This window comes from Podarcis filfolensis (assembly GCF_964270895.1).
Source record: "Podarcis filfolensis genome assembly, chromosome: 13".
Taxonomy (NCBI): domain Eukaryota; kingdom Metazoa; phylum Chordata; class Lepidosauria; order Squamata; family Lacertidae; genus Podarcis; species Podarcis filfolensis.
Genome location: NC_139615.1, coordinates 42,599,516 through 42,613,504, shown reverse-complemented (window position 1 = coordinate 42,613,504; position 13,989 = coordinate 42,599,516). Strand labels below are relative to the sequence as shown.

Genomic DNA, 13,989 nt, shown 5'->3' with positions numbered 1-13,989 from the left:
ACTCCCCTTTATGCCAGCAGGTGACCATTTTAATGGACCACAGTTGTATCATATTTAATTGCAATTATTGTAAGAAGTCCTTACTAACAAATACATGCAATAAGTGCAGTTTAATAAAATAATTCAGTTGTATCAATTAACTAATACTCCAGTATTGTTAGACAAGAGTTCATATGATCGATTCCAGTTTCTGAAAGAAACAAGTGTTTCTTGGCTGGATTTGTGTACCATTTGGGCTACATTCTGTAAAATATCTCTTTATAATTTCTGAGCCCAGTAAACTCATTGTACGTGTTTTTAACCCTAAATCCATTTTTTTTCTGCCAGTTATCCAAAAGGACAAGTCAGTAGAAGTCTGAATGAGACTCTGGGATGTTTGTAACTAGCCATGGCTTCCCTCAAAGAATCTTGTGAAGTATAGTTTCTGAAGGGTACTGATAATTGTTAGAGGACTTCTGTTCACCTCACAGAGCTACAATTCCCAGTGTGGTTGAACAATAAAACCCTCTTCCCAGGTAATTTTTGGAGTTGTAGCACTGTGAGGGGAAAGGGGGTCTCCTCTCAACTCCCTTAACAAACTGAATTTCCCAGGATTCCTTTGGGGGAAGCCATGACTGATTATAAAGTGGTTAATCCTGCTTGAAATAGTGCAGGTGGTGCCAAGATTGTGCAATGCCAGATTTCTAGAGTCTTGCTCTGATTATAAATCACAAGAGGTCTGTACATAAAAAGTTAAAGAATTAAGAGCATTCTGCCCTGAGCGTTATGTCTCAGGCACTGATTGCCACTGGCTAGGAACATAGACTTGTGATGTTAACACAACCACTGTATCCTTCGTTATCCCACTGGTTACCTTGGAAGCTGCCATCACAGCAGCTGTGGCTGCAACATTTAGCCCCCGCTTCCCAAAATGCACCAGGGCATCATAGCTTCGATCTTTTGCTTGGACTAGGCAGTCATCTATTTCCTATCATGGAAGACAAAAAAATAGATAAATAAAATAAAAACACAGTCGAAAGGGATTTCGCCACCAGGCTCCTCCAAAGTACTTTTGCATTCATTCTCTGTCCTCAGACACCTTCAGAGACAATTCTAGGTCGAACCACTTGCAAGAAGGGCAGCCATGCTTGTTTATTCATGTGTCTCCCCAGTTACTATGTAAAGTGTTGAGGGATTTTTATATTCAAAAGGGTGTGCAGGTGAGGGGAGCCGAATCTGCCTTCTTTTCTCCCTCTCTGCTGTTGAAGCAACAGAGTGTGGGAAAGGGAAGATGAGAAGAATTCAGCTCTCCTCGTTCATGTTTTCCATATATTGTAAGCATTAGAACCAACACGCTTTAAATGCGGCTTTAAAAAAATAAGAATCAAAAGTTTGCCAATAATCTGACCATGAGGGAGAGCCTGGGGCCTGTATAGGTAAAGGTAAAGGGACCCCTGACCATTAGGTCCAGTCGTGGCCGACTCTGGGGTTGCGGCGCTCATCTCGCTTTATTGGCCGAGGGAGCCGGCGTACAGCTTCCAGGTCATGTGGCCAGCATGACTAAGCCTCTTCTGGCCAACCAGGGCAGCGCACGGAAACGGCATCTACCTGCCCGCCAGAGCAGTACTTATTTATCTACTTGCACTGGCGTGCTTTCGAACTGCTAGGTTGGCAGGAGCAGGGACCGAGCAACGGGAGCTCACCCCATCGTGGGGATTCGAACCGCCGACCTTCTGATCGGCAAGTCCTAGGCTCGGTGGTTTAACCCACAGCACCACCCGTGTCCCTAGGGCCTGTATAGATACAGGTAAATCAGAAGGCTACCTCTGGGGCTTTGCATTCTCCCAAGCCTGGCTGAGGCCCAGTCTGAGAAGGGGCAATCTTATAGCCTATCTTGAGGAAGAGGTTTTGGCACCTGCCCTGGAGGCGAAGCTGATACTCACATCTACCAAGCTGTTTGCTTATTTATAAATAAATAAAAAATTAAGGGCCCAGAGCGGTTTACATAAAAGAATAAAGCCAAACCAAACACCTTCAGGTGACAAAAGCTATGACTAAACCATCAAAATAAACAAAAGCAGAATTGAAAATCTCCAATCATATTGAAAGCCACAAGGAATAATGATGTTTTTACCGCCTGCCTTGCATGTCACAAAAGATGGAGCTAGCTGCATCTCCTTTGGGAGGGAAGTCCATAGCCAAGACAAAGCCAGTCAGATTCCCACCAAATGAACCTCTTTTGGTGGTGGAACATATAACAAGACTTTGGTTTGGTTCATAGGAAATGAGCTGGTCTTTGAGCTATCCTAGCCTTAAGCTCTTTACAGCTTTACCGGTTGGCTGTGATATATCGAAACTAATTAATGATATACAAGGATCTGAAATATGTTATTACTGTTATTATGATTATAATTATGTTATTTTATGTGGTTTTTAATTCTATTAAATGGCTGCCATGGAGAAATTCTGAATGGTGGCCTGTACATTTATTAAACTAATAAAACGATCTGTGGATACTTTATTTTTATTAGAAACCAAGCTACCAGACCACCCGAAAGTGTTTAAGTCCAATAGCTCCAGGTACATTTGACCATCATTTCCTCATCTCAGTAGGGACAATTTGTTCAGTAATGATGTTTATAGTAATTTGTGAGAAATGAGTAGATTTGGATTCAGCAGCTCTGAGCTTCGCAAAGCAACACAAAACAGATAAAAAAAACTGGCTGAGGTGAAAGAACCACCTTATCAAGAGAGAATAGCAGAAAATTGAAATATTACATGAAAATGACATATGCCCTAGACCAGTGTTTCCGAACCTTGTGCCTCCAGCTGTTTTTGAACTACAACTCCCATCATCCCTGACTAGCAAGACTAGTGGCAAGGGATGATGGGAATTGTAGTCCAAAAACAGCTGGAGGCACAAGGTTGGGAAACACTGCCCTAGACATATCTACTCAGAAACAAGCCCAACTGAGCTTACTCCAAGATTAGTATGGATGGAATTGCAGCCTAAATTGTTCTTCTGCAATAATCACTACCCCCAACTACAGTAGTGAGAAACAGTTGCAATTACCTTTTCTTTCGAGGACAGTGTAGGGTGCACAAATTTCCTATACAGGAGGCTGGAGCCCTTTGTGTAAGGAGACAACAGCCAAGCTACAAAAGCTATTTTGAGTTCGTAATAAAATGGAAACCTGCAGGAAAAGAAAAGAGCAGAAATTTGTACATTTAGGCCTCCTCCAACATTTAAGAATCAACATTCTTGACAATCAGAGTATAATCCAGGATGAAAATCTAGCACATCAGATATAGAGATATAGATATACAAAATAAGAATAATAAATTTTATTTATACCCCACCCGCCCCAGCCAAGACCGGGCTCAGGGCAGCTAACAACCAATAATAAAACAAGTTGATTGAAATACAACTTAAAAACAAGATTAAAATACAACATGAAGATGTTAAAATGCAGCCTCATCACAGGAGGAGAAAGGAAAAAAGAGTGGGAGGGAGTCAAATTGGCTCCAAGCCAAAGGCCAGGTGGAACAACTCTGTCTTATAGGCCCTGCGAAAAGAAATCAGATCCTGCAGGGCCCTGGTCTCATGAGGCAGAGCGTTCCACCAGGCCGGAGCCAGTGTTGAAAAGGCCCTGGCTCTGGTTGAGGCTAATCTAACTTCCTTAGGGCCCGGGACCTCTAGGGTGTTGCTATTTATGGACCTTAAGGTCCTCTGTGGGGCATACCGGGAGAGGCGGTCCCGTAGGTACGAGGGTCCTAGGCCGTGAAGGTCTCTAAAGGTCAAAAATAGGAGTATATTACATTGGTTTTGAAATATGGTAGCGTTACTTTAAAAACAATAATCTTGGAGTGCCAAGTTACATTTTGGTGCAACCATCCTTCCACTTAAGAGAGAGAGAGAGAGAGAGCCAGGAACTAGAGGAGGATATACTGCCAGTGAGTTTCTTGGATAGCTGCATTGACACTTGTTGAAAAAGTGCTGACCTGTTCCTTTTCAAAGGCAGCTTTATGGTTGTTGTTTTATGTGGCCAATTGCTGATGGGACCAAATGCATTTATAGCAGGGGTGGGACTAACCCACAAACTGTGCTCCACCAAGGCACCCCCCCCATCTGTCTTTTTAAATCTGAATTTAGTGACGGATACCCAAAAAGGATTTAAAATAGTGTAAAACAGCTTATAAGAAAGCCTTTCAGAAGGCAGCTTTGAGAACTATGGTTTCCACGTTGCCTATTATTATGTTTCGGCTGCTCCCATTTTCACACTTCAGCCATGCCCATGTGGTTGATGGAGGGTTGTCCATTGGTCAATGTGGCCTCTGCCTGAAGAAAGGTTGATCATCCCTGTTTTAGAAGTTTATCGCCTTCCCCCTCCCCTTTGCTGTTATATTTAACTCTGATTTTAACAAATCAAGAATCCCTTAAAGGTAAAGGGTAAAGGGACCCCTGACCATTAGGTCCAGTCGTGGCCGACTCTGGGGTTGCGGCCAGAGTTGCTTTATTGGCCGAGGGAGCTGGCGTACAGCTTCCGGGCCATGTGGCCAGCATGACTAAGCCGCTTCTGGCGAACCAGAGCAGCGCACAGAAACACTGTTTACCTTCCCGCTGGAGCGGTACCTATTTATCTACTTGCACTTTGACGTGCTTTCGAACTGCTAGGTTGGCAGGAGCAGGGACCGAGCAACGGGAGCTCACCCCATCATGGGGATTCGAACCGCCGACCTTCTGATCAGCAAGTCCTAGGCTCTGTGGTTTAACCTACAGCGCCACCCACTTCCCGACAAGAATCCCTTAATTGATCTCAAAAGTTCAGTCATCTCTTCATATTGTTCTCCATCCCCACTCAAATAACAACGAAACGAGGTTCCTCACAGCACCATTTCTCTCTTTCTTCTTCTAAGCAATTCAGGCCTTCTTGGCTGATGATGCAACTGCAGAGTCTCATAACACATCTAAATTATAGCTCTCTCCTCTGCGAGTGCAAGACTGACTTTGCAGACCTGCCATACATTTTTTATTTTATTTCTAAAAGGTCTAGGAAGCCAACAAGCCAACAAATCATTTCCATACATCCTAATGTAGAGCCAAAGCACCTCAGCACAAAAACAAATATACCAGATTCTGCAGGGCGGTTATACTCTTCCTCTAGGCCAGGGGTGGGTAACATGTGGCCCTGCAGTTGATGTTGGACTCCCACCAACCCCAGCCAGCATGGCCAATGGTTACAGTCGGGTTGATGGATATTATAATCCAGCAGCATCTGGGAGGCCTTCAGCTCATGCTTGAAAGAGCAGGCAAACAGGAAGCTCCAGTTTGTTCAGCTGGCAGTGGTTTGATGGACTGTTTCCACCACCACACCAATAAACTCAAACGTCTATCGCAACAGGGAAAGGGGTGGGAGAACAAACTAACTCAATAGGTACAGGCAAACAAGGAATGGAAAACAGGGCATGCAGACAAAAAGCACAATATATTTATCCTTGTTTGTGCCTTTTCTCCCTCCTCTCTGCTTCCTTCCTTCAAGAGCCCTATCCTAATAATAATAATAATAATAATAATTTATTACAGTGGTACCTCAGGTTACATATGCTTCAGGTTACATACGCTTCATGTTACAGACTCCGCTAACCCAGAAATAGTGCTTCAGGTTAAGAACTTTGCTTCAGGATAAGAACAGAAATCGGGCTCTGGTGGCACGGCAGCAGCAGGAGGCCCCATTAGCTAAAGTGGTGCTTCAGGTTAAGAACAGTTTCAGGTTAAGAACGGACCTCCGGAACGAATTAAGTACTTAACCTGAGGTACCAATGTATTTGTACCCCACCCATCTGGCTGGGTTTCCCCAGCTACTCTGGGCGGCTTCCAACAAAGATTAAAAATACATTAAAATGTCACACATTAAAAACTTCCCTGAATCTTTCCTTCTACCAGCTCAACCTGGGAAGGTAGCCCATCTAGGAGAAGGAAAGCTCTGGCCCTAAACCTCGGCTGCCTTGCAGGATATCTTTGGCAGAAGAAAAGTCTAGGGAGTAAACCCTTCAGAAATCCAGAGTGGAGTCCCTAAGATGGCGCCTTGTATTCCTCCCTCCGCCAATATCTGCAGCCAAACTAGTGCCAGCAACCTGCTTGCTCTCCACTTCAGATTCTTCATGTTCTCTTCCCACTTTCCTCCCCACAAGCACCTCCTCTTCCATCACACCCTGCCATGACTTTCCCAAGGCCAATTAATACTATAAGCTTGGGGCAGGAAAAGTCAAGGGTCGCTCTCCATGGCCTGTTTCCTTGACACTTTTAGCACGTACAGTGGTACCTCTGGTTAAGTACTTAATTCGTTCCAGAGGTCCGTTCTTAACCTGAAACTGTTCTTAACCTGAAGCACCACTTTAGCTAATGGGGCCTCCCGCTGCTGCACAATTTCTGTTCTCATCCTGAAGCAAAGTTCTTAACCCAGGGTACTATTTCTGGGTTAGCGGAGTCTGTAACCTGAAGTGTATGTAACCTGAAGCGTATGTAACCCGAGGTACCACTATATTCATGCAAGCAAGCACACACAAGTTAAGTGTACTGCAGCTATGTCAGACGGGGAACTCTGATCACCACATCGGCCTGGTTTGAATAGTTTCTAAGGCCCAGCCGACTTCTTCCTCCTTCTGGCTCTGTTCCAGCTTCCCTTGTCACTGCCAGCCCACCCACCTGGGACGTCAACGGATTGAAAAGAACAAAGGGTGGCTGTGAAGAGAGCACCCTGTCTGGTTACTGATTCTGGCCACAAGTGGGATGCGATAAGGTGGTGGGCATCTCCTTCCCAGTAGCTGGGCTTGGGCTGGTTCGGCTATTTCTCCCCACAATTTGATTTGAGTTCTTTGTTCTACTACAATCATCACTGAAGGATGGTAAGATGCAACAGTGGACCATTCTTGGGCGGTAGTGAGTTTGCAGATGGCAGAGAGGAGGTTCTATCTTCTGTGTGTACTCTGCATCCTCTCTGTTCCATTCTCATTTATTCTTATCATAGATCTTATCTCCTTGAAACTAGATTCAGCCTCAGACAAATGTTATGCTCTCCCACATATGACTACACTCAGAGTGGGGCATTTTTACTTTGCCTGCTATGCCCTTTTTAAAAACTAATCCTCCACAATCCACTTTGCTGGGTGCTCTCCAGTACCAGTAAAGGTAAAGGTAAAGAGACCCCTGACCATTAGGTCCAGTTGTGACCGACTCCGGGGTTGCAGCACTCATCTCGCTTTATTGGCCGAGGGAGCCGGAGTACAGCTTCCGGGTCATGTGGCCAGCATGACTAAGCCGCTTCTGGCAAACCAGAGCAGCGCACAGAAACGCCCTTTACCTTCCCGCCACAGTGGTATCTATTTATCTACTTGCACTGGCGTGCTTTCGAACTGCTAGGTTGGCTGGAGCAGGGACCGAGCAACAGGAGCTCACCCCGTTGTGGGGATTCGAACCGCCAACCTTCTGATCGGCAAGTCCTAGGCTCTGTGGTTTAACCCACTCAGAGCCAAATGTGGCAGCAGGATTCACAGCTTCCCATTCACTGCAGCAGACCCATCACATTAAACTCTTTGCAACCATTTCCCTGCACAGCATTTCCCATCCAATTTATTACACACACCCAAAACCCCTCATGTACCACACTAATATGGCGTTTCTTACAGGAAGTGTCCAGCTTCTAAGATAAGCACCTGATGCGCCTGGTGCTATTGAGCAACTTCTAGTATTATCTTGCACTTTTGCTCCTTTCAAAAACATTTGTTTTTCCCTGCTTTTGTTTTTTTGGGAGGGAGGGAAGGAAGCATCTCAGCGGGATACTAACCAGCAAAGAAAAATGTCCGTGAATGTCTCTGCTGTTGTGAAGAGTGCAAATATGATCCAATACATCATCCATTTTACCTAGGAATAAAGCACAAGAGTGGTTATAAGCAAATGTTCATTTGGCACGATTGTGGGTATTGCTTCTTTCCCCCAGGCCTCATTCCCTCAGGGCCAGGGCCAGTCCTACCATTGGGCCAAGTCATGTTGGTTTACCTCATGCGGCAGAATTTGAGGCACCCGTATTATTGCTTTTATTACTATATACTCTGTAAGCACAAGGCACAGGTTCCTTCAGATTTATTTTTTGCCCTGGCCACCAAAATGTCTAATCTTTGGAATAAATGAAAAAGAGTGATTTGAACAAGGGTCATTTGGCACAAGAAACTATGGTCACATCCACAGCACACGTTTAGAGCATTCTCATACCCCTAACAGACATGAAGAATCTTGAGAATCCAGCTAAGTATTACGTAAGGACGACCCACTGAAATTTATGGAACTTGGTCATGTTCATTAATTTCAGTGCGTCTATTTGTGAGCAACACTTAGGTGAATACCACACTGTAGTTTAAGGGTGTTGGGAATTGTACCTCCACGAGGGCCCTTAACTTTAGCTCCCAGAATACTTTGGGGGAAGAAGCTATGACTGTTACAGTGGTATAACAGCGCTTTAATTATATGATATGAATTTGTCCTAAGACCCAAGAAAGTGACAGGAAATGAAATAGATGAAATGGAGACTCTGAACTTTTTTTTCAAATTGCACTGAATTACATTTAGATTTATAAATCATATTTCAACGTTCTTGTGGAGGAGAGGTCAAGCTCACACCATTCACCAAATTTCAATCTAGGTTACTTATACAAACCAATGCTTCATTTTGTAATGCATTATTAAGCTTAATAGTTAGTTCACACTGTTTAAAAATTAAGAACTTGAGTTTTCATTATTAGCCTAGAACTGTTTTTAGAAAGTATCTAAAAACTGTACGCAGTGCCTATATAACAAATACATCAGTTCAAGTGAGTCACTAAGTCCAGGCATTCCTGGCCATTCTTGTAATTCAAGAGTTGTACAAGAGTCTTGAATTATCTTTAGATTTATTCCTAAGTGACGGAATGGGAAGAGGGCACTAGGAGCTATCTCCAGTTACAAATGTGGGCCTAACAGAACACAGTTTATGCCTCCAAGAAGGAGTAAACTATAGGCAACTCATCTCCAAAAGAAGTGTTCACAGAGTAAGCCTCCTGGCCACAGCATTTGTTGGTGCCACAAGCGATCACGTCTGCGATTCTGAATATTCTCTGTGCACTCTTATGCTGAAATGGATATGATAATCCTAATTAACCCCAAACCTCTCCAATGACAGCTATGCAAAAGTTACAAGGATAAGTCCTTATATTACATAACACCTGCTATTTATATACCTCCATATTGCACGATATTTCTATGATCCCCTCTCTTGTAAACTACTGAGAATATTTAGCTGTTCATTCATTTCAGCTTAGCTACTTAGCCTCAGTCTAGCCTTGCCTTGTAAATACGACGATCACAATTTCAATGAATTCCCATATCTGTTTTGTATCACTGCACCCAGTATTCACAAACCTTTTTTACTGTACCCCAGAACCTGGTTACTACAAAATTAGCTACTGAATGCCTAATTTCTGCTATCTGAAGGTTAGAGTTGGGTATACCAGCCTAAATGTATGCTAAGAGGTGCAGTTAAGTTCACTGTAGTTGGGAAGGGCCATGGTAATAATATTTTATTAACATTAACAGGCAATAACTGTTCATGAACTCCGTATCAACGGTTCTTGTTTTTTAACTAATGACAAAATGGCTGCCCATATTGTGTTCAGCACTGGTGTTAACATCCAATGCACCTCTATAAATTACCTAAACCACCATGATGACCCTATTTAAATTGAATTTGGGAATACAGAATTTAACCATTTAAGTAGGGAGTTGAAGGCATACAAGAAAGATGTAATCCCACTACTTTTTTTTTTAATGGGATTTTATGCAAGAGCTACACAAAAGCATCATTCAATGGGACTTTATACCTAGCATATGTGTTTTTAAATAGTCTCCAGGTTAGCTAATATAGAATTTGCTTTTACAAAAAATTCTTCTTTTCTCAGGTGAGGCAAAATGGTGGAAGATGTGCGCTGATTATTTAGTACCAAATAAATAGGGAAATAAAATCTGAAACTCTGAAGCATGTTAAGTTCTTCATTCTGCCTAAAGAGCCAGGTAAAATCCACTGGGAGGCATTTTGTGAACAGAAACCTAGGTTTACCTTGATAATCCCAGAAGTGATACTTACATATTCTTTAATATCCTTTGATTTTACAGCTTTGTATGAGTAATATGCAGGATAAAGAGTGCCAAACACAAGCCTGGAAGAGGGGGAAAAGAGCAAAGATCATTTTCTGCCACCGGGAAATGTATCTTTTTGAGAAGTAATGACCACTTCAGGGACATTTTCTCTGAAATATTTTACTCTTAATTCCTGCCTCAGTTTAACTCCTTTCAGTGAGAACAAAACTACATACATGTAGAATCCAGATTAAATTAAATTAAATTAAATTAAATTCTCTCCTCAGAGTACTGCAGAAGAACAATGTCAATCAACATTTGATGATCTTCTACTGGTCAACAATAGAAAGTGTCCTTTCATACTGCATCACGGTGTGGTACGCTGGTTTGACATCAACTGATAGGAAGTGCCTACAGAGGGTGGTGAATACAGCACAAGATATTATGGGCTGTCCCGTGAATCTGCTGGATGAAATAGCGAAAGAACGTTGCCTGAGGAGAGTGAGGAAAATTCCCAGGGATGATTCATACCCTGGCCGGCACTTTCTTGATCTCCTGCCCTCAGGCAGAAGATATAGAAGCATGATTAGTCGCACCAACAGGGTAAAGAACAGCTTCTATCCATGGGCTGTTAGGCTGCTGAATGAAAAGATAACAACAGGGCAACTGACTTTTGGGTTTGGTGGGTGTGCATCAGTAAACGAAGGGAATTAAGACTAAGAGAGCTGGGGGTGTGTGTGCTCGTGTAATCTCACTGTATACAAGTTGTACAAGTGACAATAAAGTATTTCCTTTCCTTTCATTTCATTCATCTTTTAAAAGTACACCCCACTCTTCCTCCCAAGTGTCCAGTGCAGCAAATGAGTGTGAAAAGGATAAAATCATCTTAAAAACAATTCAAATGCAGATGCAAACTGGGAAAGATCTTGGCTGAAATGGCTTGTTGAAAGATCCAGCAGGTGCCAACCCCCCCCCCCCCAGAGATGGCTCCTGTCCAATTTTTCAAGGACAGGGAATTCCAAAGACCAGGTGCTACTATACTAAAAGCTTGGTTCCTACATTGTGCAGAATGGACCTCCAGATAAAGATGGCGTCTGCAGGAGGCCCTCACGATATATATGGGGTGAGATGATCTATTTGGGTATCTTGGTCCCAAATTGTACAGGGCATCATACACCAAAATCAACACAAAATCAACTTAGCATGGTAGCTAATTGATAGCCAGTTCAATTATTTCAACTGTGGGGTAATGTGTTGGCAATATCCTGCCGCAGGGAGCAGTCACACCACTGCATTTCACACCAGCTACAGCTTTCAGACCCTCCACAAGGGCAGCCCCTTATAGAGTACATTGCAGTAATCCAGACTTTAGGCTTCCAGTGAATGGACAACAGTGGTAAGGCTACCCTGGTCCAGAAAATGCTGCAGTCGTCTTACTAGCTGAAGTGGATAGAAGATATTCCTGGCCACTGAGGTCACCTGGGCCTTCAGGAGCATCCTCAGATTATGAACCTGCTCTTTCTGGAGCAGTACAACCCCATGCAAATAAGTAATTGGCTCAGTAACCAACCAACCACAGTGCTTCTGTCTTGCTGGGATACCGGTCCTCATCCAGTTCTCTGTTGAGTCCAAGCACTGGCTCAGGCTTTGCATAGCCTCACCTGATTCAGATGTTGGAGAGAAGTAGAGCTGGGGATCATCAGCATACTGGTGACACCTTGCTTGACATCTCTCCCAATGACCACTCCCAATGGCTTCATATACAGTAGATGTTAAATAGCACTAGAGAGAAAACTACCGTACAGCACAAGTACCAGGAGGCTGAAAGACCATCACCCAATGCTATTCTCTGAAGCTGGATATAGCATCAGAACCACTGTAGAACAGTGTGTCTAATACCCATCCAACTATGTTGGCTCAGAAGGATACCATGGTATCAAAAGCCACTGAGAGATCAAGTAAGGATAACACACAAAGCTGCACTTATCAGGGGAAGAACACTACTATACCAAGCTGTCCTGGCAAGCTGCCAACACTCCTTTTCTACAGATATATATTAGATGTACAGATGTTCTGCTTGACCCTCTTCATCTTGGTTTTTGAAGGCTTACCAAGGCAATCAGTCAAATTCTAACTTGACTTTCACTAATGCATTGCACCAGGAAGACCAGCTGTTCTTCAAGGAGGAGTCATAATCCCATTAAAGAAGGCATTCTCACATCCCCATGGTATTAGGGAATTATAGGCCAGCTTTTAAGTAATCATTCCCGGCCAAGTTGCTGAAGCCTGACGTGGCAAATCAGCTCCAAGTGCTTTCAGCTGAAAGTGATTGTCTAGATTCATTTCCGTCTGGCTTCCGGCCAGGATTCACAACTGAATCTGCCTTGATCAATCTGGTAGACTACCTGTAATGGCAGGGATGGTGTGACTCGGTTGAGTCTCCTGGATCTCTATCTAGGTGGCTTTCAGTATTGGGTCAGCATACTGATGACACACAGTTATATTTCTTCTTTCTCTTTGTGTCAGGTAAGGCAGCGTCACTCTGAATGACTGCTTGAGGTCACCAACAGACTGTGTAAATTTAAGCTTAGTCCAGGAAAATGGAGACACTAATAGTGGCTGAGTAGACACAGCTCTGGCTATAATGGACATGCCTTTTCTTAATGGGGTCAAACTCCACACCAAGACACTGGCTCCGTGCCAACTAATGAGTGCTCTAGAGCAGTGTTTCCCAACCTTGTGCCTCCAGCTGTTTTTGAACTACAACTCCCATCATCCCTGACTAGCAAGACCAGTGGCAAGGGATGATGGGAATTGTAGTCCAAAAACAGCTGGAGGCACAAGGTTGGGAAACACTGCTCTAGAATCTGACTGCTTTCAGCAATCCAGCTGATGGCCATAATCAAGAGTATTTGTTTTTCTGTATCTGCTGTTCTACTGATAGAAGAACACTTAAGAACAGAACATATAACAAAGTAAGTGAACTAAAACTGGACAGTAAGTGCAATAAAGCAGCATCCCAATGCCCAAATATGACCAAACTCCGGTAAATAAAGCAGAAAGCCATATATTATCCTGGAACTTACCATTCCAGGATGTTTAAAATGTTCTTGTTGATGCATCCCTCAGAGGTTTATATTAATGAAGTTCTTTTCAACGTGAGGCAAGCAAAAAAAAACCTGCAGAAATTTAATTCATGAAATCTATGAAAAAATCTAAAATTTTGACTTTAGAAAAATTATGGCCATGGGTTGCCCAATCCTACAGTTCAGTAATGCTGGCTCAAGTCCTTTAGGATTTGATGTAAGTACCCTTACTAGTGTCTTAGCAGAAGCATATCATCAGGGATACATTAATGCAATGCTATCCCAGATTATTCCCATTTCCAGTCCACACTGTGATCAGTTCCCGCCCGGGAACCAATGTCCCCACTGTGGAAGGATGTGTGGGTCCAGAATTGGCCTCCACAGTCACTTACGGGCTCATTGTTAAAACTGTGTTTGCGTGGCAAGTTCCCCTCCCCCCCCTTGGTAAATAAAGACACAGGACACGGTATTTAAGGTTAATGGGCAGAAAAGGCCACAACTTTATTGATTGCAGAAATTGAGTGGTATTGGCTTAGGCATTGGTCCTATCAACTAACTGGCTTCAGCCTGATTGCATGAAGGCCAGTAAGGGTTAACCACCAGTGGGGGGAGTCCTGTTGATGTACATCAGGGGTGTCAAACTCAAATTCATCGGGGGCCGCATCAGCAGTTTGGTCACCCTCAAAGGGCCGGTTGTATCTGTAGGACTTACAGTACAGGAGAGAAGGGTTCAGGCAGCCGTTGGATCTGTCACATCAC

General features: G+C 43.5%; 1 protein-coding gene across 7 annotated transcripts in view; it reads right to left on the bottom strand.

The window, feature by feature from the left end:
* The window catches only part of REEP1 (receptor accessory protein 1), a 68,341-nt gene that overhangs the window by 25,412 nt on the left and 28,940 nt on the right, over positions 1 to 13,989 (bottom strand). For all 7 annotated transcript variants that reach the window (XR_014541057.1, XM_083583493.1, XM_083583498.1 and 4 more), the window contains exons 2-5: positions 10,152 to 10,224; positions 7,824 to 7,900; positions 3,053 to 3,173; positions 854 to 967 (exon numbers count right to left, since the gene is read on the bottom strand). Coding sequence is in view for 6 of the 7 variants with exons in the window: in XM_083583493.1 (XP_083439619.1) it covers positions 854 to 967; positions 3,053 to 3,173; positions 7,824 to 7,900; positions 10,152 to 10,224 (385 nt within the window). In the remaining variant the exon portion in view is untranslated. The remainder of the gene's footprint in view (positions 1 to 853; positions 968 to 3,052; positions 3,174 to 7,823; positions 7,901 to 10,151; positions 10,225 to 13,989) is intronic.